Raw genomic sequence first — 25,536 nt, 5'->3', positions numbered from 1 at the left:
AAGAGACAATATCTACTGAAATTGAAGTCACATAAGCTTGCATCCACCTGTTCTAAAGAATTTGGCGTAGAAGCTCAGTCAACTATAAATATGTAACAAGTCTTAGAAAAATGGTGAAATCTCAAAGGACTGGAAGACTATTTGTGTAATCTTACTCCTAACAACCATAAAAGGAGTAGCACTGAGATGCAATAGTGTATTGATTATATTAACTTTGAGTGTGGAAAACAATGAAAAAAAAATCTTTATGCTGGGACTCTAATCAACAGGACTAAAATACAAAGATGTATATAATTAGTGCTAGTTAAAATAATGTATTGAAAAATAAATATTTTCAAATTCATCTTATGTCTTTTTTTAAAGATTATTACAGATTAATGTGGGAAAAGCATTTGTGTTAATATAAATACTTGGATTTCTCCTGGGCAGTAAATCTAATGCCACATTGTCATTATCTAAAACTTTGTACCATACAGAACTGACTGTGTGGATTTTAATAGCACACACAAAATAGGTTAAAAATGGCTCACTGCCAGGATCACAACCAGAAGCAGAGAAGAGAGTTATTAACAGAGACTGTACAAAATAATTCCTTATGGATCACGTTTTGGTCTGTGATACCAATCATGACATATTTGGTGCTTGCTTTTGTATAAAATAAGAAGATTCTGGTGGCAATAAGTGAAGGTTTAATATTACATACTGATCCTAGTGTCAATGCATAAAATGTATTAATATTTTAGAGTTAATACATAATATACTAGTATTAATACACTAAGTATGTTTTAGTGTTGTCAAAGATACTGTACATCAAGTAGCAAAGAAAGTAAATTTTATCAATAGGATGGGTTGTATTAGACAGTAGCAACTTGGAAAAGAATGATGGAACTATTCTATTATAACTCTCATCGTGATACTAATACGATGTATAAAAATTTTTTAAATGGAAATAGGATGCTTCTGTTCCCATCTTCTTAAAATTGTGTGTCAGTTTCTGGCACCCACATTTGAAAATAAGAGTGGAAATAAAACATTACTTTTATATTTATGTATTCTGAATATCATTGCTCCTTATTTAGACTGGTTTGAGAAGAGGTTTTTTGTATAATGTATCTCCTGATGCATCTTTCTTTTCAATATAAATATTAATATTTGCTTAATAATAATCTCCTTTTCTTCAATAAAATTATCTTTTCTATTAAAGCCAAAAGAGGATTCATAATTATATTTCTTATAAGTGAGTATTTGGTATGATGAACTACATTTTAACATAGGAAAGCTGGAAAATGTGGGGTATTCTTATTGCTTTAAATTGTTCTTAGGCGTCATAGAAGTTAGGCATATTGTTACCTGGTAGGCAAGAAGATAATACTTTTATTATTCAACTGAATTAGCTAAAGCAGACAGAACCTTGAGACTACCATCAATGCAATTGTTTACTGAATGGGTGTATATTTTGCATTCTAAATTCTTCTCACGTGCATGTATATTATTATTAAGCTAACATGTTTTGTAAGGTTTATACAGTTATGCACTGATTGGTCAGAATTATCACAGAGACTCATATTATGAATTGTGTTTTAATAAACAGAACAAGAATTGCATTTGAACTCAAGCTGCAAAAGACAAACAAATCAACAGACTTGCGGATCCCTTCTTCTCTGTGTACAATGTTTAATGTCTTAGTTGATGCCAAAAAACAGACAGCTAAACTCTGCATACTGGATGGGGGGCAAGAGGTAAGTGGAATTTTGTATGTTTCATTCCCGTTTTCAGTTCATCTGAAATGTCTCACACTGCAGATTAATTTCAAACTAGCTGAAATGTGTCATGTAGCTGTTTGTACAGGAGCGTGCATAGACTGCTCCCTAGAAGCATCACGCAAGACACAACCCCTCATCTTCTGCCAGAAAAGACACAGACTGCTTCTGGAATTTATCTGCTTTGACCTGTGAATCTGTTGAACGTTAACAGGATTTATTGACTCACAGCCTTTCTGGAAATTTCTCTTGGGTTGCAGCAGAGAAACTGCTCAGAATTCTTTTGTAGTATTAAAATAGAGCCAAAACATTGTCCTTTGCAGACAGGTCTTAAATAAGTAAGGATTTTTTTTTTTTTAAATGGCTCATATACCGATGCCTGTGTACATGCTGAAAATAGAGGAAAGAAATAATCAGGTAATTTAATGGGATTTTTTAATTTGGTCTTCAAGGACAGGGACCTTTTTGGCAGTAGTTTGCTGCCAGAACTGTGGACACTCCACAGTGGAGCACTGATGTGCTGTTGAAGGACATGTAGGCTTTACTGACTACTGTCCTTCCCGTGTTGTCACTCTGGGTGGGAATAATCTGTGTATTGAAAAAAGACATCCTACGTAGACCGGTGAGATCACCAGCATAAAATTAAAACTGTTCTTGCTGTGCTAATGCATTAGCAGTGTAATTTTGTGTGATTTGGTTTTGGGGAGAAGGTATAATAATTTGTTAGAATTTGGCAACAAAAAACTGTGTCTGCTTTGAGCAGCTTCACATTTACATTTTTCATTATACTGTTTGTGTTGATTTTTGCATTTCTGTACTGTGCTCTTCATTTTATTGACTCATCTTTTTAAGTTAAGTTAGCGTATTCAATAGAATTGTCTTTTTTTTTTTTTTTTTTTCAAATTCAATGAGACATTCATCATTTTCCTGTTCTACCCTGTCATCTTTATTTTTCATTTTGGTTTTCCGTGCCACGAACCAGTTTGCTAGTCAATGGGTAAGTGCCTTTTCATTGTTTTTTAACCTACATATTTTATTTGGTTATTAACAGCCAGTTTTTATTTTAAATGGTAATATTGCTCCTATTGCTAATTTGTTAGCCTAGCCCTCAGAATCCGTTTACAGCCCGACCTTGCTACAAACTGATTATCAGCTTCTCAGTTCGTCTTTCCTTGTTCATCCTCTTAAGGTGGTCCCAGATGAATTCTTCACTCCTGTACTTTTTAGACAAAATTTCCTGTCTTACTGGGTCACAAAGCTCTCAACTCTTTCACCTCTCAGTGGAGCAGGACAGCAAACCACTCATTTGAGACTCATCAGTTTTAAACCAGACAATCAACTCTTCACCTTATGCTGATTCTGCCAGTTCATCTTAGTGTCTGAGCAATACCCTGCAAACACACAGGCACACTTTTCCTTAGGCTAAGAAGATACCAGGGGAAAGGCAATACCGATAGCTCCATGAAGACCTGCAGACAGACGATACAGCCTCATTCTCTACAGTCATTCCATCCCTCTCACCTGCTCTGGATGATGCCTCGTCCAGCCAGTCCCCCTCAGAGACAAAGTTCAGCATTCACCGTTGCCTTTTGGACTGCAGACCCTTACCAGATTCTCTTCTGAAATCTTCCCATTCTCTACATTTTCAAGCTCCATCATACACTCTTCACAATGCCAAAGCAGAAATACAGCCGTTGTTCCCTTCTAGGCCTGACCATGACCCTAAATGCTTCCAGTGCTTCTTTTCAGTGCAAGAGTTTGACTATTTGGCATACCTGTGATGAAGTACATATTTCTTTCATAGCCCCAAGTTAATCTTCATCCCAATTCATCTAATAAACCAAAGGAATCTCAAGTTTTTCACATATCAGAAATTATCAGATTATGGGGAAACTTCCTTCTTTCTCATAAACTTTGAATTATTGTCTACCAGATTTTTCCATTCCCAAGGCTTTTTTAGAAAATTAAGAAAAAAGTGGCTTTCCAGTTGCTCGTAGCTGATATCATAATTGTGTGAAACATTTCAAGATTTGTTGAGTGAAATGCTTCTGGAATCTCCCCATCTGTCAAAGAAGGCAGGAGAGCATCTCATAACATAAACAGTTGCATCTCTGACTTCTCTATAGGAGCTCTGGCATTTCCAGTTACTCTTAGCCACTTGGTCTTGAAACCTTTTCCATATTACCTTTCTTTCCCTTATCCTCTTTCATTTTCATTTTAGTCTCAAACATGGACTTTTATGCCAGTCAAGGAAAGCATTCCATAATGCCCAAGTTAAATTTTTTTTAACGGGTTGTTCATTCACATAAACATTCACTGAATATCCACCTGACAGTTTCTAGAACTTATTCCTCAAGTGGTGGAAGTTGTTATTTAATTAAATTATTAGATTCAAACATTTCCTTGAATACAGTGTGCTATTTTCATTCCCTATATGGAGCTATAAGCAGTTGTATGTCTTGTTCAAGTAGAGTCAGCTGCAGAAGTTTGCGCCCTGTGTTGTCAGATGAGAGGGAACTCTAACTTAACATGTAATGAGGGTTTTCTGGTCATGGTTAGCCATCAGCACGTTGAGTTTAGAGTTTAGATTTTATTATGTTTCCTACGTTACTTCATGCACTGCTCACCATTCACCCAAATGTCTTCCAGTGAAGTCCACTCTCATAAAGAGTCGCAAAGTCTGCCATTCAGGATGGCTTCCCGCCTTGACTTCTGAATATTATCTTCAAGCCTAAGAGAAGCACAGCATGAGTTTGCTACAGGCAGGATCATTACTTTGTGTTTGAAGAGAGCTCACCTGGGTGGATGCTTTCTGCAGTTGCCTTAAGAGAGTTTGAGAAGCAGGTCCAGGGGAGAATCACCTGATCTCTAACACTGACTGTTGGTGCCTGCAGCCTGCCTCATGGACAACCAGAATGGCACTTCATGGAGTACAGGGGAAGGGTACAGCAAGACAGCTAAGTAGCTCACTGGTTGGAGCTATTTCTAAAACAGTTGTCCACCTGTCTTCTTAGTTTCAGTGTATGTAATCTTGGGTATTTGTATGGTGAACAGTATCCCATTTCCTTCTTTCCTGAACCAGAAGCCAACAGGTGCTATTCCTTTACAGTCCATGGATCCCAAATCAAACCAATAGCAGCAGTAAGGAAAACCTTTTCTGCCACACAACATTCAATCATCCGGAGATTTTTCAGCTTTTGTTATTTGAGATAAATATTTTAAAACCTATTAACTTAAAACTTCACAATCTAGATGCTGCAGTCTTCTAGCAACATTCACATTTTTGAGCATGGTAGGTAAAGAATCACACAGGAAATATTGCTGGGGGCAAGAATCAGATAGAGAATGTTTCTGGGACCTCTTAGCTTGACAAGTCATTAGATCTGAACTGGATTTTTAGATCTGAGCCAGAGTTTGTTTGTTCTTTTGTGTAACTGGGTAGTAGTAAATGCCATTGGACTTTGCTATTGAGTGCTGCATAGCAGAAAGTGTATAGAAGCTATTTTAGTTGTTTCAGAATTCCAGCCTCCTAGTACCCTATCGTGCTTATAAAAAGAACAGAGATACACTTTTCAGTTTGGAGAAAAGTGAGTGCTGTTTCAGTGGAATGTGACACAGCCAGTGCTTTGTATAATATGTCTATAGAAACGAGAAGTGGCCTTTAATTTGATGAACTTTGTTTCTGAAGCTATTTGAGTTATAAAATTCAAGGGGGAAACTCATTTAACTGCGTAAGTAGTAGAGGATTATAACCAATTTGATAGTAAAAAGTGTAGAGACAATTTAATGTACATGTAATATTGTTATATGTTGGCAGTAGCAGTTTCAGTTCAGATGATCATGTACAATTTATTTTCATGGCAATGCAACCTTAAAACAAAAGAAAGCTATATTGGAAAATCTTAAAAAAAAAAACAAAGTAATTAATAAAGCCAACTCCAATATTGGGACATAGTGAGGTAGAATATATTGTAGAATTGTGCAACTTACAGTTCTCAGGTGATAAGCACAAGATTTATGAACAATCTCCTCTCTTTCCCAAAAGCACAACTGTCAGAAGGCACTAAAATACTTTGTCTCCTTTCTAATGATAATACTGGGGCTGCTACTAGGAGCAGTGAGCCATATTGGGAAGACCTGGGACACAGCAACCCTGGCTATACATACAGACTGAGGGACGAGATGCTGGAGAGCAGCTCTGCAGAGAGGGACCTGGGGGTTCTCATCAATGGCAAGTTGAACATGAGCCAACAGTGTCCCTGGCAGCCAAGAGGGCAACCGTGTCCTTGGGTGCAGCCAGGCGAGGGAGGTGATCGTCCCGCTCTGCTCTGCACTGGTGCGGCCTCACCTGGAGCACTGTGTGCAGTTCTGGGCACCACAGGATAAAAAATATATTAAACTACTAGAGAGTGCCCAGAAAAGGGCTACAAAGTTGGTAAAGGGTCTAGACCAGAAGCTGTATGAGTAGCGGCTAAAGTCACTTGGTTTGTTCAGCCTGGAGAAGAGGAACCTAAGGGAAGACCTCATGGTAGCTACAGCTTCCTCACAAGGGCAAGAGAAAGGGTAGACGCTGATCTCTTCTCTCTGGCAACCAATGACAGAACCCGAGGGAATGGCAGAAAGATGCGCCAGGGGTGGTTTAGGTTGGACATTAGTAAAAGGTTCTTCCCCCAGAGGGTGGTGGAGCACTGGGACAGGCTCCCAAGGGAGGTGTCACAGCCCCAAGCCTGACAGTGTTCAAGAAGAGACTGGACAACGCCCTCAGACACATGGTGTGAACTGTGGGGTTGTCATATGCAGGGACAGGAGTTGGACTCGATGATCCTTATGGGTCCCTTCCAGCTCAGGACATTCTGTGTTTCTATGACCAGCCAAATTGCCTTGAAAAGCCAGTCTGGTTTGGTTACATGCCATGACATGCTTTGCCACTAAATGTAGTTTTCTCCCATGTGGCTCCCACACCTGCAGCTGGATTTCATATTTTACTGGGAATTATTCTAGGGCAGCTGGAAAGGCAGAGGCCCCTTCAGGGGCTTTGGGATGATGCTCCACAATGTGTATTCAAATAATTTAGCTGTGGGAGCTGACTGGTTAGGATTCAGAGTCCATGTGGATGGTGATCACATCAGCCAGCAGAACAGAAGTGTAAAGGCACAACTACCCATAAATGTGTTTGGAAAAGGGGTGAGGATTTGTCTGCTCTCACCCAGCAACCTTCACAGAAGTAGAAAAGCTGCAGTCCTAGAGATCCTGATTTTAGGATTGTGCACACAACCTTGTCAGCTCATACCATTTTGTCATTAGTTCTACAACAGTTGCACTCTTTAAAAACCTGTCTCCTGAAGTCAAATAATCTTGCATGAGGATCTGAAGTTTTGTTTTGTCAGGGGTGCTGTGTTAGTGGAAGGTGGCATTGGGGAGGAGTGGGTTAAAAAAATTACGATTTTGTTGTTTGCAAAATCTTGGAAAAAAAAAAGGAAATTAAATCCAGGTTAAAAAAAATCAAATATTATTTCTAAACAAATATAATTATTTTGGAAACTTGATTTGATTTTTTAATAATTTAGTTTACTTCTTGATTTTCTTGGTCACAAGTGAAATTGCTTAGTGATTATATTCCATTCCTATGGAATTGTATTTGCCTAGTGGTGAAAAAAAAACAAACAAAAAAAACCCATGGCCTTGGAATATACGTTGATCCACTAATGTAATGTACCATGGAGATAAAGTTGCAGACACTTTATGGGAGTGACAACTGTGATTTTGCATACATCATAGGATTACCTATGGCTTTGACATGCATCCATGGGAACATCACTTTTTATTGTTTTCAAAGAGTAAGAAACCATTACTTTCTGAAGACTCTGCAAATAACAGATATCCGACAGTTTGGGGTGATTTAACTCCTTAGCAGATCAAGAGAATATTGTATTGGCCAAGACATTAATATGATTAGAATAAAATATATCTGCCACTATGGAAAATTATTTGATGTATTTCTAATACGTTATTTCAGTCTTCTGAGATGTTTGTTGATGTTCTTCTGATATGTGTCTCCACATTTTCCAAGCATTTTTAAACTTTAAAAGAAATTAAAACCAAAAATTAACATGTTGGTATCTGTAGCAGATACATACGTGTGGGTAAACATATCTGATAGTTTTATTCTCTCTTAGGTTCAGTAGGTGTGATGTTTAGAAAATCATTCCTAAATATGTTAAGCAGATCAGATTTAATGTTTTGGTTTGTATGGCAACAATCTGAGACAGATTAAAAATAGCCTTTAAAAACTTAGAACTCTGGAAACTATTCAGCTGGCAGCTGCTAAGTTAGGCTAATGTTTATACTGACCTCAGTACTTTTTCTCCGAGCATTATGCTGTTAACTGTTCCAAGGAGCCTTGAACTATGAAGATAGGGTTAGTCTTTACAAGTCACATTTTCTGTGAAGTGGCTATTGGGGACAATCTTTCCTGTCAGATAAATGCTTCTAAAGGAAGAATTACTGTTGAAATTGATGTGCCTCCTTGATAGAATGGGATCCCTAGTTCCTGTTAATTTCAGGAGGGAACTCTGTAGTATTATCTAAAAAGTCTTTCAGATTTATTTTAAAAGCATTTACTTAAAGGCACCTTTTTTGTGTGTGTGAAAAAGCAAAAGAAAAAGGCTATGGAGAATGAAGTCTGTTTTATTATGCCTTTTATGGCCTATTAATTTGTTACCATCTATTCTACTTTGTTGATGAAATTTTAATTTTGCCCTTGCTTGAGCATATTGTAAGATTTGTATAAACTGCAGCTCACTGTGCTAATAGAAAGGCTCTTTTAGGATTAACAATTGGAGCTCATTTTATTTCTAGAGGACATTTAAAATAACTTATGAATGAGAGTTGTCAGACATTAAATGCTGTATTAATTAAATCTTATTCTAGTCTTTTTTGCTTCTCCAGCTAAACCAACCCTTTAGAAAAAAAATACATGGCCACCTTAATTATATAGGAGAAGACAAAAAGTATCCTTCACATTCCTTCGCCTGAATAAGAATAAGAACTCAATTCATCTAAATAATAACCCCATTAGCTGCTTAACTCAACAGTGTACATGGGAAAATTTTCAACACAGAATGTAAGGAAGTGTTGATTGGGTGGATCATTTTCAAGGGTTTGTTCTTCTGATGTTCAAAATGATAATTTTAAGTAAATCTGATCTGGCAGGTTTATCAGCTTTGTACCATTTATGACTTATGACAAAAGTGTGTGTTCATAAACATGCTAATGCTTCTTTATCTTTTGAAATACAGCAACAATACCATTCAAAAATAGACGACTTGATTGACGAAACTGTTAAAGAAATTATTTCACTTCTTGTTTCAAAGGTAAAACAATTTAGATTTTGATTTATAATAAAGTAGAAAAATGCATCTCTGTTGAACTTCTGAAATGTCTTTCAATATCACGGTTTTTCTGTACACAATGAGGCTGGCAGACAGCAACGTGATTTGTAAATAATAGTCATGCAAATTATACTGAATTTATAAAATTAAATTTTATAACCCATAAGGTAAACAATTTCCCTACAACTTGCTAATTGGATAAGTTTCTCTTCTGTGTTTCTGTTATAGATAAGAACTGCTAGCAGCTAGTAGAACTGGCAGGACTTAATTATGTCAATATTAGCTTATGTAATAGCATGTTTTATTTTTTGTTCAATTTTTCACATCAAAGATGTATTCCTATCACTAAGTCCTATTTAAATTTTGTATTTAAAGATGGACAACATCCAGAGTACCGGTATAACTTTTTAATGAGATTTTGTTTTACAAACCATTTAGTTTAAAAATAATTTATAGTATAAGTTGCTGTTTCTTGAAATCTACTTTGTAGCGTTTTTTATATTTGAAAAGAAAAAATGTTTTGACATTATATGGGTACTTGGAGAATAATTGAAAAACCAAGTTAAACAATGTCTTATGTTACTGTAGCACCTCTACTCCAGCAAAAGTCTTAAGTGTTTAGTATAAAAGAAAACCTTTCAGTCCCTAATAGTTTGAAGGACACAGCAAATAATGACAGAACAGCAAGATTTTCTAAGACACTTTGTTTTCTATGTGTTGCAAATTACCCAGAAATATCTGACTTTCAAAACAGGAGAAATAAGCTGTAGATTTACAATTTGCAAGTTAGTGGAGAAAAAATTCATATTTTCATCATGCCTTCATTTTCACTTGTTACAGCTTGCTGGCAGGGGTGGGGGGGATAGGAATCTCCTTTTGGATTGACATCCACCATGCTTGCACAGGCGTTGAAAAGGAAGTTTTTTGCAGAATGACTGTAGAAATTTAAGCAAAATGTGTTACTTACTGATAAATGTGTAAAAAACACACACTTTTTTTCTCTAAAGTGAAGGGTTGATGGATACATTAACTACAAATGGTTCAACTCTACAGTTTTGAATTTTACATGCTGCCTGTCACCACTCTGAACTGACCTGTCAGGTTATGGATTTAGTGTTCCTGAAGAGGAAGAAAGGAGAATTTAATCAGGGAAAATCATAAAAGTTAAACCTTTTTTTTTTTTTTTAATAGCTGAGATTATAGCAGAAGGAAGAAAACAGTCATATTACTCCTGCATATATGCACAAGAAATTCTAGAGACAATTGCCATCAGTACGGGGGGATTTGCATTATTAGGTGCCACATATACCATTATAAGAGGTTGAAATCTTGGAACAAATATTCTGTGTCATTGGCTGATGATTAGAAACTTACCTGCTCTCTCCTCACTTGGAATGTGAAATGCCAATGACATCTTGAGTGCTTCTGCTTCAAGGCAGAAAGCCTTTGAGGGTACAGAGAAAGGCTGATGTTTCACTCTTGGTTTTGGCCAGGAAAAATGCACATCAATGTGCATAATATCTATCTGTGTTCATTTTTTTCATCAGATATATTTTAATTATTTTTTAGCCTTTGCATGTGTATTATTTCATTTGTGTTGCAGTGAAATAAATGTTTCAATAATTATTTTTAACTGCAAGTCATCTATGAAAATGAAAAGAGTACTTTCACTTCAGTAAGACTTTACTTGATAAAGACTACACTGTGCATTTTGTACACAAGACTCACCAAGCTAAAACATTTAAAAAATCACAGAAATAGCACAAAACAATGAAACAAAGCACAGTCTGTCTCAGGGTAACCAACTCAGAGAATGTGAGGTATACAGAGGAATGCTCTTAGAGCTTCACATTTCATTACACTGAGATCTCAGAAGACAAGTTTCCAGCTTCGTAACTAAACCCTTCATTTATACGGACATCTTTGACACTGCAACATTTTGCTCTCTGTTCTTTTGTGTCCCACTTGGATTGGAACCATTTGTGGACCCCTTGTTGTTTGTGAGATCAGCCCCTTCCATAGCAGATCTTTGTACAATGAGGCTGAACACCCTTCTGCAGAGAGAATTCTTGCCAGTCAGATAAAATGAGTTAAAGTACGAACAGCAGCTTCTCGCAGGCATACAATGGCAAAGGAGGAAGCTGGTTATTTGGTCTAATAAAGGGACTGTAATTATCCCGTGCAAGGGATGCCGAAACAACTGCCACTCTCTCTCGTGATGTGGTTTTATTCCTTGATTGGCACCTACATACTGGTGTCTTAATTAATCACTGTAAATATGACAGGTTAGATTGATAAATGACACATGTAGGTTTGCACTTGCTCCTGCTCCTTGAACTGTTAAGAGCAGGGCTTATTGTGAAGTGATGATCTCAGTTCCTCTGGAGGTGACACTGTTGTGACACTGTTACAGTGCCCATTAACAGCATGCCAGATGGAATTTTGTTCCGTCCTCACACTCATAAAATGATACTCATGGCTGTGGGAATGACTGTATTTGGAGCAATGGATGACTTTTAAAACAATCTTTATATAAACTAGAAAGCAAGTCATATGTGTAAAATAAATGTGCATTAATACAACAGGTGAGAGATATTTTATGCTATGTACCACCAATTACTTGAGCAACAAAACATCACAGAGGGACATGAGAAGAGGATTTGTTTGTTTTAAAGTAATTTGGGAGAGTTTAAACATTAAGGCTATAAATAATGCAATTAATAAGATTTTTTTGTCAGAAATAAATTTGGGCGAAAGCACATTTTCATGCCACTTGCTGAGTAGTCACACTACATGGAGAATCACAGGTGAAAGTGTGGGGGAGAGGAACAGCACCATACCAGAGATTTGGGGCCTACATTTACTTGCCCCTTTCTGCCTGTGTAGAAGCAGTTCAACAGCGCATGCTGTTGCTGAAGATGAGCTGACAGAAAAGACTCATGTTATTACACTGCTGAGTGAAATCAAGGCTGGGTTTCTATTCAGTAGCAAAGAGGAACATGATATCAAGATCACCACCTTTAACAATTGTGCTCCATCATCTTTGAAGCTGTGATCTTAGAAATTGTGGTGCTAGAAAATAATGAGTGTTTTATACCCAAAATACATGCTGGGTACACGTAGTCCTATATTTAACCATTTCTAGAAGCAGCAAAGTGGTGTTGGGTAGCAGACCCACCTCAGGAGAATTTTGGGGTTGAGTTTCTGTTTGTGCAGTGATTCAGCATTTTCCATCAGTTCAACTGATAAGTGAAGCTGAGTAAAGAATGTTGTCCTTGATTTCAGCACTTCATGAGATGGAGAAAATGATCAAATTTGCAGTTTGCTTTGCCCTACTGAACAATAAAAATCCGAGGAAGAAGAACTCAGATTCTCATACAAAATATTTACTTCTCATATTGTGTGTTTAGATTTTTCTCTGTGCTTTTCCTTCAGGTTGTTTCAGTGTTAGAAGGTGTGCTGTCTAAATTGTCAAGGTACGATGAAGGCACTTTCTTCTCATCATTAGTTTCATTCACTGTAAGTATTTGGATTCACAGTGTTTCTGTTCTTGTATCTGTGCATAACTCTGAAATTGTGAACGATCTGTAGCAATAAGCACTTACCATGTGTTGTTTTATTTTTGATTTACTAAAGGTGAAAGCAGCTGCAAAATATGTTGACGTTCCCGTAAGTACAACCCTTTTAATTTATTTTTTCTAGCATTCATAATAATTCAAAAATAGATGGTTTGTTAGCTCACTTTTTTTGTTGTTGACATTTTGCTTTCCTATAGAGATTCATTGTAGCTTTACACAGAGTATTTAAACAGCCACCGCAACCCTCAGAAGGCATTTCATTTCCCTCAAGCAAAGCTTAGAAAGGTTATTTTCAATGCACTTTTTCAGTTGGGGAAGAGTGGGCATTGTAACTTAGTCTTTTGTAGGGGTCTTTCCATCATTTTGATAAATTGTTCACAAATATAAGATAAGTAACAATTAAAAGCATCATATTTGAGTATCAATTTTTTATTGATTTCTTACTTTGGGACCCAATCTTGTTTGTTTAATCCCTTGCTTGCTAAATCTCTAATTGGTTTAAAATTGCTTGTGCAATGTTTATTTGATGAAAATAAAAACTAAATACTGTAGCTGTTGGAGCTCTTTTATACATAAAAGCAAAATTCAACTATCAGAATATTTTTATTAGAGTATCATAGTAGAACATATTTTCTTTAAAAAAAAGCAAGGGAGAAGGTACATGAACTTACAAGAAATAAAGTGATAAATATAGAAGAACACCAGACACGCTAGACTTTATGGTTGCTAGAAATCCTTTCACCAAGTCTATACTTAAAAATATAATAGTTGCAAGTTTATAATATTACATATTACATATTACATATTTTTTTTAAATCTATGCATGCTAAATAAAAGGAAAAATCTCTATTTCTGGAATTTGTAATTTGGTTGTCTTTGTATTCACTTTATTCATAATATAACAAATTGTAATGGTTTTGTTTGGATGATATTTTCATAATTTTTTTCTTATTTGATTAAATGTGGACTTTTTATTGAATTGTATATTTTTTATAAAAAGGAAGAAAAAAGTAGGTTTGATCATGCATTCAAAGGGATGACCTCACATCAAATTCAGTTAATTTAGAATACCTCTTGTTAATATATTGTACTGTGGACCTTCCCCAAAAGTTCCTTGGCAAGGCACTTAATATTCAAAATCCTGAGGAAAAAATTAATAAACAAACTACAAATTCCTTGATTCCATCAGGGAACATGAAAAAATCTCATAATTACATGGAATATCTATGAGAAGGAGATGTCAAAGTCTTTTACCATTGGCCTGGATATGTTGATATCAAAGTTACTGATAATTATAAGGCTGAAAAATACCTTTGCCACAAGTTCAAGGGAATATTGCGAGTCAGGTCCCACAGGGACCCCCTCCCGGAGGGAGGGTAAGGCAGAGAGGGGACGTGATTGCTGGACCCCCATTGCCTTTCTCACATTCACTGAATGGTGTTGCTTGATCTGAAGAGATGACCAGATTATCGACAGACTATCAGGATCCTTGCATTTTACAGCCTCTTCACTTTTCAGCTATCCCACACACCTTTCCCACAGCTCAAGATATGAACAACACTAGAGAAACAGCACTGCAGTTGTAAACTACAGGTGTAAACTGTGCTTCAGGGAGGCTGTGCATCTAACCAAGCCAGCGTTTCCCAAATACTAGAGGACATTTTTCCTAGGTTGAAGGAGTTTGATAGGCTGGGTTTTTGGTTTGCTTCTCCACATTCTTCCCCTTGTTGTGAAGAGACAATTGAGGCCACAAAGAGCCGTTACTGTCCCAAGTGACAGTGAGTGTCCAGTCTGAAGAGGCTCTACAAACGCCGCTTGTGGAAGTTACAAATTCCAACTGCAAAAGAAGGCTGTACATCATCATGTTACAAGGTCATCTCCTGGGTTCACAAGTGAAGGGAGAAGTGGAGAAGGGTGGCACAGGGTGACTGGAGCTCTTGGTCGTGTCATGGTAACCTGGCAAGCCTGCACTGAAGCTAATTGAATGCCTCTTGTGGGGGTGTACTTTGGACGTATATGGCTTAAAATCTCTTTGTGTCCCTCCTTGCCATATAGCTGTATATATGGAAATTACTTAAAGGTAACTACAGTAGGCCCCTTCTCTTGATACAGTTGCAAATTTGTGCAAACTTGCACTTTGTTAGAGGACCCCATTCTGCTCCCATGCCCCACATTCATTCAAGGATCTCCCTGGGCCATCCTTACGTTGTCCTTAGGGTCCCTGAAACAGAGATGTTGATCGCTTGGTAGATCTGGGGGAGAAGGAGGTCATGGGGAGCAAAAGGCCTTTGAGAGTTTTTTAAGTGTGTGAATTCAGCAGAGTTTTTGATCATTGATTGTCAGGCTGAATATTTGGCAAAGAGGGAAAAGCACGCTGATTTATAGTGAAATAAGAAGAAACTAACTAGACAAAAAAGATGTTAGAAGAAAATTAAGGTAGTACTGAGTGAAATGTTTTAGAGAAAGGTAAAGGGGATAAAAAAGTGAAAAGGTAAATAATAATGGAAATAATAAAGAATTCAAAGAGAATGAGAACATTCTTGGATGATTCTTGGTCATTTTGAGGGAAAGGTTAATTCTATTAACATAAGTAAGTGATTTAGAGTTGGTCACAAAAAAACGCACTCCCCAGAAGGCATCCCTCAGTTTCTTAGGGCCAGGGTGGGACATGTGGACTCAGACATGCAGTTTGTTTGGCTGATATGTTTGTGAAAATGTTATGTTGCTATCTACCCTTCCATTATTACCAGATATTTATTAATAAATCCATTAAAAAAAAATAAAAAGAAGTTTCATCTCTTCTTTTTTTAACATGTTGAAGAAAACATTCAACATAAGCCTCTATTTTTCAGAATGCCTTTTAGTAAATGAAACGTATGTGATCACCTGGAGCTCTCATCGCTTTCCCAGTCATTGCATACAGGGCTGTATGGACACTGTGTATGTTTTGGTAACTGAAACACCAAAAGCAATGTTAGTAACAGTACAAAATAACCCAGACTAAGCACAGTAACAACAATGAAGGCTTATGATTTCCTAAAAATGATAGTGAAAAATGTAGTTGCTATTACACTCTTTTTGTTGGTAGTTGTCACAATATGCACTGCTCTGAAGTGAAAAAAAATGAGGTTGCGGTGCACATAAAATAAAAAAAACAAATGTTTGGAGGAAAATAATGCAAACGTTACAAATATAAGTAGAACATCAAGGATGCAATTTGTTCTCTTGTTAATGCTATGTTTTGATGTTTAGGAATGCAGGAACTGATTTAGGTTACAGTTCTTTTTAAAAAAATAACTCACCCAAATCCACTATAACTCTTTGTTAGTTTCTTTTAAAGCCCAAGCAATCCTTAGGAGATGTAGAAGTACAACCTGTCTATTTTCTTTCCACGTTTTTAATAATCTGTTCACAAAGCCAGTTAATTAATGAGAATAGGGAAATAATGCAGTAGAATTGAGGGCAAAAGATGTGTACTGTTAATCTCAAATGATTATTATTCCTCAGTCATGTAGATAATTTCACTGTGTTCAGTTTCTCATCATGTAACTCAGTTTTGCACACAAATAGCTGTGTCTCTAGCTGGTCATTTCTACACCCATTTGCCTCATTTACAAATATAACAAGAGCAATTACTTATACAAATTGAGCATCCAGTTACATGCATATTTATATGCTGCTTTTTGTTCAGAAAGGTATGTTTAAATCCCTTTGTAGGAGCCAGTAATCTATGCCAGTCATGTAGAGGGCACAGAAGGAACCTAATCCTCCCTCACTTCATGTAGGCCACCTGTCATACCAAGTGCAGAGAGGCCACGTGAAGGACCCAGGGCTGACAGCAGCGCACAGCTCGCACAAAGCCCGGCCTCTCCCTCCGCTCCTGCCTTTATGTGGGGATCAAAGGTATGAAAAGGGGCCTCACACATGTGCCAGGATTTGACTTACGGTGTTCTGTAGAGGCCAAAGTAGGAACTCTGCCTCCTGCCAAGCAGATATAAATTGGGACCTTCCAGATTCCTCCATTTCCAATATCACACTTGGACTGTGTGGCCTCTTTTAGCTGGCTTTAAGAAGCCAACAACTTGTTTCTAAGAAATCAGGTGTGGCCGTATTGTGCCATTCATTTTTAAGCAGGTTTTACTTGAAGACCTCTGTTTATTAAAAATAAAGAGCACAGAACAGTCATTATCCTCATGCTCAGAGCTTCTTCTGCCTTCCTCCTCCCAAACCTGGGAACTAGCCCTTCTGTTTTCAGATCCACAAAAACAAGATATTGGAGAATTGGAAGGAAAGCCCTGCATCATTTGTTTTAAGTAAACAGCATCATCTAAGTAAGCAGTGTTTGCAAGTTACCTCTTAAATGGAGATCAGAAAGATGGCTGCTAATCAGTAGGAAAGTTCAAATAACATAGTAAAACATACTGATATCTGATTTTGTCAGTTACTGTAGCATGTTGTATACCTTTTGCCCTACAGCATCAAGATCCTGGTGCAAACAATTGCGTGCCTGTGTTGCCCTGTGAATGCAATGAAACTACACATATATGTAAAAGTGTTCACATAAATGCTTGCACAATCTCGGTTTAAGTTCTGCATGACAGTTCTCTCTTAAAAAAACCCAAATGTTTAGCCTTTGCCAAGATTGCTTTTTCATCTACATTAAGATGCATGAGAGGCAGGGAAAATGCATTGTATTTTTTCATTTAAGCAAAATAATATTTTTCATAGCCATGTGAGAAGAAAATATGACCTTTAAAATAGGCTGATTGTACAAATGATGCATCTTCCTGGCTGGCTTAGGTATTTTGATTTGTAAGAAATTAAGGGAGTAAGGGCTTGTCATGAGTACAAGTAGATTCTGTTCCAAAAATATTTTAGTGATATTTTAATTCTGTCATCCCAAAGCCCAAGTGATGAGCCTTGCGGCATTTAGAGGAGAAATTTGAGGCAGTGAAATTTTCCAACTTACTTACTCTTTCATGTGGTGGTGGACACTGAATAAGGAGCTCCTGTGTTTCTCACAATAGCCCCCTCCAGCTCATCACTCCTTTTCATTTCATTGTTTCATCCACACTGCAGTTAAAACGTCTCTCTCCAGGACGCAGGGAAAGGGAAGGGGGTGGAGAGGAGAGCAAACACAAAATGGATGAACTTTGTTATTATATAGTTAGTCTCTAACATCTGTTCTCATCTTTGAAACATGAATGCTTTGATGGGATAGCAACTCAGTAAAACTAGATTTTTTTTAATTGGTAATAACAAGAATACAGGCTTGTTTAATACTCCCTGATGCTAAGAAATGTTCTGTGACAAATGCCAAAGTGGGGAAAAACATAAGTATTTACAGATGTACATGCATTTGATGATGATTTGTGACAAACTGTTGCATTGTAAAAAGCTGTGCAGAAACGTAGATGTATCTCTCCTGTAGGGAAAGGCTAATACTATTGGCACCATTAAGCTTGTTGCAAACCTTTCAGCAGTGAAATATTTGAATGCCTGCAAATCAAGGCAATGCAGCATTATTTTTTTACTAGGTGCCTCAGGCATATTTTGCCAGTGGGAGCAATGTGTGTCAGTACAGCTTCTACATCATCTTGGAAACTGGAACAATGTATTTTAAAATTCACCTCCTTGTTAAATAGGCACTATGATAGTGTTTCCCTATTTAAAGTGGGAAAGTTAAGCTCTTTCTTCTTTATCTGAATTTGTTGCTCTGAAAAAGTGTCTGTTGATCTGGACCCACCTACCAGTGAATAGTAAAAGAGACAACCTGCACCTGTGGGATTAGGTGCAGCAGCAGGAAGTAAGAGCACTTGCAGTATATAATTAACAAGGATTTTTTTTTTTTTTCCCAAACAGCATGTTCATCTTGCCAGGTTAACTAGTGATTAACCCTAAAAAAAGAATTTGCTGAAGCCTACACCCTTGTTTAAACTCATTCACTCACCAGTGTATTCAGTTACTTGTGTAACCAACGACAAAGTAACCCTATTTACAACTCTTCATTTCCTGGTATTTTATTTGATGTCTTTGTGTTTCCAGTTTCTCTATTCATCTCTTTGTTTGGTTCTCTTTCATTTTCAGATAGGCAAAACATCTTGTCTGCTGTTCTGAATAAAACAAACCTACAATAACTTTTTATCTATCATAAAAAAACACTTTTTTTTTTCTTGGGGAAGTTTTCAGACAGAATACCTTTTTTACACTTATCTGGATAAATGTACCAGGTTAAATTCTTCTCCCAAAGATGTGCAAATAACTCTCTCCCATTAACTTCAGCAAATGTTCTACCAGAGGTTCAGAGGAGCAGAATTTTTTATTTTGGATACAGAAGTGGAGACTGAGTTGCTTAAGTCTGTCTGATATTAGTAATGAAATGCCCACTGTGACAGTTACTTAAAATGTATCTCAGTTTCTATTTGTTTCTCTTTTAAGGTATATCCCATTGCTTAATGGTTGTTTGTTTTGTTTGTTTGGGGTTTTTTTCTGAAGTTTAGCAATGCAAAAGAGAGCCATACAGGATCGTGTAATCAGAGGTTCCCATCTAATACTTAGTACCCATTTGAAGAAAAAAAAAAAAAAAAAAGCTAAAACATGAAATATATAACGCTAAGCCTGTTTCAATTTCAGTGCTTCTAATAGCTTTCTTCTATACTTTCACATATTTAGAGAAAATGAATAATTTCAATGTATACACTATGCAGAGACAGTTGAGTATTTGATATACTATTGCTTAATTCATTGGTTAATGCCTGTTGCCCACTATGAGCAGCAATAGTTAGCTTGCAATGGTTCTTGTGAGTTCTTAAAACAGAGAGTCATACTGCTGGAGTATTGATAACTCCATTACCCAGACATATTTCTACCATAGGCAGACACTGTTTCAAAGGAAAATTAATTTTTTTTCCACAGCAATTTCAAAGATAATTATCTTGCACACATTAAAGAACGATGAAGTGTTTTAAGGAACTGTAATTCTAATTGGTAAATGTCACCAGCTGTTGCAGTTACTCTTACTTGTGTATATTCTTTTAATGATTACACTCCTGTGCCACAAGCTACATGAAAATATATTCACTAGGTGTGAAATTCCCATATGTCACAGATTCAAGACTAGGTAAACATCTCCAAGCTAAGGGGATAGAATTAATGCTGGTGAGAAATGTAATTTTTCTAGCTTTGGCTGTCTGCAAGATGAACATTTTTTTATTGACCTTAGTAAAATTTTAAAAATACATGAATCAGAGAACCATTAGGTTTTAGCATTCAGTGGAAGATTTATTTTTACACTTGAATAAATATCTCCAATGACTATAATCAGCCTTTAATTTGTTAGATTTTGTCCTGCACCCACACCCCAAGATTTCAAAATATTTTCCCGTTATGCCTCCAAGTTAAAACTAATCCAGTTCCTATAAATTGCCCATTGAGTTTTAGAAATTACTTAAGGTTTCAACACTGATTGTATTCCTTTCTACCATCACAAATGAGCACGCTGAGAGAATATATGGGGCTTTCTGGTTTAAATCTCTTAAATCACGTTGTGAGTTTAATTTAAAAATGTTTCTGTCACATTTTAATGAAGAAAATATATTTTTATAAGTGAAATATATTGATTTCCATGAGCCAGGTTTTCCAACAGATAATTGTTTTATCTATTGTAATCATACACTTTTATTTCTATGCTTAGAATCAAGGTGTGTAACTCAGATATAAATATAAATGGTCCTGCTTTCCTCTTGACAGTTTCACGTAGGCATGTACATATGTGATAACTTTTTAAAATGATCCAGGAGGTTTCACTCACTGCAGTTTAGAGGAGAGAATGTTCTCATCCTATTGGTGTAATGGCAGTTTCTGGACAGGTAACTGCTCAAGCATATTGCCCCTCTCCTTCCTTCTTGTGCTCAGACCTGTTTATATAAATTATAATACATGACTTATATGATAATAAGGAATGAGAAAAGATTGAAGTTATCTACTTGTAGACTAAAAAGGAAGCCTTAATATAAAATTATGTGTATTTATGCATACAAGTCTTGAAAATATACTAAATATTTCACTCTTACAGCTTGGTACATATGCTGTTGTCAACCAATAACAGTTTCTGAAAAACAGAGATGACTTATGCCTGGGACTTCAGGGACTGGGTATAGCTGCCTTCATCCTCCTTCCCTAGAGCTGTTAATTTTTCTGTGCAGTCACTTTTAGCTAAATCTGAATCCTTCATAAGTAGCTTTGTAAGGCTTACCGTGAAGTATTATGAAACTTAGCCTTCTTTTGCATGCCATGAACTTTAAAAACTATTATTTGGGAGTAATTGATACTTTTACAAACTCACACGGAGGGCATTTACAGAAGGCTTTCCAAAGTGCTTATGTTCATTCATGGTTCCTGTTAGAGGAAAGCGGAGCAGCATTTTGTGGATACAGCAGTCCAAGAGTCCCAGCTGGGCAGGAGAGAGCAGTTTCAGCAGCCACTCTGCATGGCCTGACACAGTGTCACACACACTGACATATCCTGGCATGTCCCCTGTTTGGGAGTGGGGTATGAAAATTATACCTAATCTGCCATTCACACAGAACATAGATTGGTACAAAAAGGGAAATATTTCAGCCCTTGTTCCTTCCCTAGTCATCTTCTGAGCTAATTATGCCAGTGCAACAGTTTCAGAAAAATAGGGCTACAGGTCTGCTCTCATACCAACCTTTTTATGCTGTTACTCCCAGGAAAATACTTAGTAGAAATTAACCTCAAACACAAAACTCAGCTGTATATTGGAAGCAAGTTGCAATGAATCTGAGGTGATGCAAAAGGAACGGAATGCTTTATTTAACCATTCTCTGAATGTGATAACAGGATCTGGACCTTGAGGGTGGAGAAGCTGGGGCAGCCTCACTAATAAAAAAGGGGAAAATGTCCAGGTTTGCCATTGACGTTATCAGAGCCAAGACTTCATTCTATTACATATGGCAATTTAGATTTATGACTCAATCATCCATAAATATAACACTGAGAACTTTATTAACAGTGAACCCTCCTGAACTTAGTAACTAACCCAGAATTCACAGTAGATTTAGTCAATACAGTTTATACATGTGTGAACATTGTAACGTAATCTCAGTTTTCATTATGTTTAAGTATAACTTCTTATAAGTCTCAATTGTTGAGTGGTCTCTTTCCCTTCCCACTACTTTTTGCCCTTACTTTATGTCTCCACAGAAACCAGGGATGGATCTAGCAGATACATACATTATGTTTGTTCGACAAAACCAGGATATACTTCGAGAAAAGGTCAATGAGGAAATGTACATAGAGAAGTTATTTGATGTAAGTAATTACCCTTAAAAAGCTTGCTGGTATCACTACTGCATCAGAAGGGAGAAGCTTCATTTTTTGTGATCTGTTTTCAGCAAACCATTCAGATGTTCTTCCCTGTTGATCATATTTGCTTTTACTTTTTATTTATCATGTTCAACTATCAAGGATGGCCTTCTTTAAGTGGTTACTGCATGAAAAGTTTAGGTGCTAGAAAGCATAAATAAAATTGGTAGAAGATTATTATTTGAAATGGTAATTTTTCCACTGTGATAGTTCAGTTTCATTCCGTCTTTTGATTTTGAATGTGCTAGTGAGAAGAATTGGATTGCTGTTGTTTGTGGCCTCCATTGCAAATTTCCTCAAGTAAAGAACAGAAAGAGGCCAGTTACGCAAAGTATACCTTCAGGTTTGACTGGTATTTTCATGGAGCGACTTTTAGAATTTTGTTTTATGGATTTTTAGTTTAAGCCTCTTAAAGTTGACCAAGCTTTTTTTGAATTGTCAAACTGGTTTTCAAAATTCTGCTCCCACTTCTGCACGTTCAGAGTAATTATCTTCCTCATCCTCCATGCCCACCCAGTGCTAGCTATCCTGTATCTTCACGATAATTTCCCTCAGCTTCAATACTGGCTTCCACAGACTCCCTCCACTCCTTCCTTTGCCCTGATTCCTCTTCTTTTTGTTAGAAATTACAGCCTACTCTACCAAAATTTTCCTCATACAAGTCTCTTCTGTATGGGCATCTCTTCTCCTGGGCATATTTCTGCTCATTCAAGTTCTGACCACTAATTTGAGTCTAGTATGTCCCTTTTCTGAGTGGTTTGAAGGAGAGGCTGTAGGCAGCTGAAATTGTACCTTCTGTATAAATTCAAAGCACTACAGATGTAAAATATGTCTAAAATAAAAGTTATTATAAATTCAGATCAGTTTACATGACAATGACACCAGTCACTTACAGTGATGTAGGAATTTGAGCAGGGAAATAAGTAATCTCTGGCACTGTGCAATGCAATTCATTACAAACCAAATTCTGGAACATAATACACACTTTGAAATGTATTTATTTGTGTGTCATCTCCTAAGTATTTTAGAAAGCTTTGCTGGCAGTTTCGTTTAATTATGCAAGTTACAGCAAATGTTTTCATAACAGCAATTCACAGCCTTTACTGTGACACTACAGTTGTGGCAGTCACAGAAGGTCCCATAATATAGACTCTCAGCCATGGTATGTCATGTCAGTGTTTGTTGTTTGTTAAACCGGGTGGTCAAAATGAGACTTATCTCTCAGATTTTATATTTCCAGACACTCCCAGGCAGCTTTACCAAAAAAAAAAAAAAAAAAGTATCATCTGTTTTAATAAGCTAAGTGCTAATATGTGTGAAAAGAATGATTTTATAAAAGCTTTGATGCCCTGCAGGGGTAGAAAAATTATCATCCATCCAGCTGGCACCTTCACAAAGTACTAAAACCATATTAGCAACTTCTGCTTCAGTTTGCGTTTGCACTGAATCTGCAAGCATATGTTTCATTTTCAAGTTTCTATTTTTTTTATTTTCTTTGGGGTTATTTTTGCTTATGTTGTAATTTTCTGAACGTTAATAAAATTACGTGCCTAAAGCCAAGTCTGAGTCTCACTGGAGAGGCCACATTGATTTTGTTGATGTATTGGGATTGGACCAAATCTTAGGCTGTGTCTGTAGCAGTGAACTGGCCAGGGCACAGGTCTGGGAACTAGCAAGGATTCATCCGCACCATTAAGTCATGAGTATGATTCCTGGTGTGATTTTGGATTAGGCCAACTAGCACTAGCCCAAGGACTGAGTCTCAGTACAACTGAGGTTAGCATGGACCTCTTCCAAGTTTTGTTTCAGCAATCAAGCTTTTCAGCACCAGAAAACATCTCTTGTGTGGATGCAAGCCATGACATAACACTTGCCTTGGAGATGCAAAACCATTCCTCTGCGCTTTTACTCAATACTGTGCATCCTATGCTGTTGTGGCCAATGCCTGGAGCTGCAAGGAGAGAAAAAAGATGTACATGATAAGTATTCTGTGTATCAAATACCTATTTGCACCTATATTTTTCTTTATATTTGGTGGTATCACATTTTGACATGACATCACACTAAGGATATAACCAAACAGACAGAATCAGGTAAATGCACTAGCAAATATGTAACCTCATAGCATGCAGAAATTTAAAACAAAGGTGTTTCACTTTGTTGTATTGCCTTTCCTGGGATTAATTGAGATTTAGAACTGTATGACTGAGAAAGATTTTGGCCATGATTTTTGGAGGGATTTTTTTTTTTTTTATTAGTGATATAACAAAACCTAGATGCTGTTTATAGATTCAATTCTATCAGGTTATGTTTCAGTGGAAAGAATCAGATGTGCTTAAGTTTTTATGTAAATATACTTAAAGCCATTTGACTGGCTACAGTTGTAGATCACTGTTGATTTCCCCTTAAAATACTTTGTATTTGCATCAGATAAGAAATCATCAGCAAAGCAAAACAGGAAAAGTGCGTGTCTGTGTTTCAGACAGGGAAATACCTCATCCAGAATAACCAAAAAAAGACTGTTCTGTATGCTAGAAGTGATTATAGATACAGACAAGATCAGGCCTCAGACACTATTTTAATCCAAAAAAATGTGTATTTACAAGCTATTTATGCACAAATTTCGTTGACTTGATTCAGGGTTGCTATACACTAACAGCTGTTACAGTGACCAAGAGAACAAGGTGTCTGTCATATGAAGTAATGTACACATTAAAGAGGATCATTTAAATTGAAGAATAGTATTAATACAAGTAGAAATGTCGGCCACTGGGTCACAAATATGTTAAAGCTAGAATCTGTACAATTTTCTGTCTATCTGAGAGACCCAAACTAAGGAGAAGACAAAAAATGTGCATTGTTTTGCGGTGGTGGTTGATATGCCTGGAAAAGCACTACCATGCTATACAAAATGTGGGAAGAAAAAAAGAATTAAAAAGAGAATGGAATTTAAACTTGTGATATGAATCTTTACATTTGTGAGAGGCTCAGATCTCCAGGAGACTTTGAAAGACGCCTGGGCTGCTGCTTTTTTCTGCACCATTTCTAAAGAACTTAAAGCCTATGCTTCAGTACTTCTGCTGATCATGCAGTAGGACCAAAGTGGTTTTTTTCCCTTCCTTTACTCTGAATAACTTGGCTTCTGGGTACATTTCACTCTTCACCTCCTCTGGAATGGCTCCAGACAGCACAATCAATATGGCTTGGTGTTCCTGGTCTCTACAAGGTCAGTGTGCCGACTTCTTGTTCTCCAACTTAAACATCAGATTGAGAATCATGGAGTTTTCTGCCTGGTCAGTATGTCAGAGACACTTTGGACTTTTTGTCTTCCTTTGTAGAAGAGCTGGGAATTTTACTTATCAAATTCCTTCCTCTCACAGGAACTCAGGAGATTTATCTCCTACTCTTGTGCTGTAGAAA

At 36.8% G+C, this 25,536-nt stretch overlaps 1 protein-coding gene across 9 annotated transcripts in view; it reads left to right on the top strand.

Annotated features, from left to right (window-relative positions):
• Positions 1-25,536, top strand: part of CADPS2 (calcium dependent secretion activator 2) — a 308,892-nt gene that overhangs the window by 264,058 nt on the left and 19,298 nt on the right. For 4 of the 9 annotated variants that reach the window (XM_065048850.1, XM_065048847.1, XM_065048848.1 and 1 more), the window contains 6 exons: positions 1,592-1,739; positions 2,743-2,757; positions 9,059-9,133; positions 12,587-12,670; positions 12,788-12,820; positions 21,955-22,062. In XM_065048850.1, coding sequence (XP_064904922.1) covers positions 1,592-1,739; positions 2,743-2,757; positions 9,059-9,133; positions 12,587-12,670; positions 12,788-12,820; positions 21,955-22,062 — 463 coding nt within the window. Of the gene's footprint in view, positions 1-1,591; positions 1,740-2,672; positions 2,758-9,058; positions 9,134-12,586; positions 12,671-12,787; positions 12,821-21,954; positions 22,063-25,536 lie in introns of those variants that run through there. The other 5 variants (XM_065048851.1, XM_065048852.1, XM_065048849.1 and 2 more) reach the window with 2 other exon arrangements.

Source organism: Columba livia, chromosome 1 (assembly GCF_036013475.1).
Source record: "Columba livia isolate bColLiv1 breed racing homer chromosome 1, bColLiv1.pat.W.v2, whole genome shotgun sequence".
Lineage (NCBI taxonomy): Eukaryota > Metazoa > Chordata > Aves > Columbiformes > Columbidae > Columba > Columba livia.
Note: the sequence above shows the minus strand (reverse complement) of the source record. Positions and strands in the feature narration are given on the sequence as shown.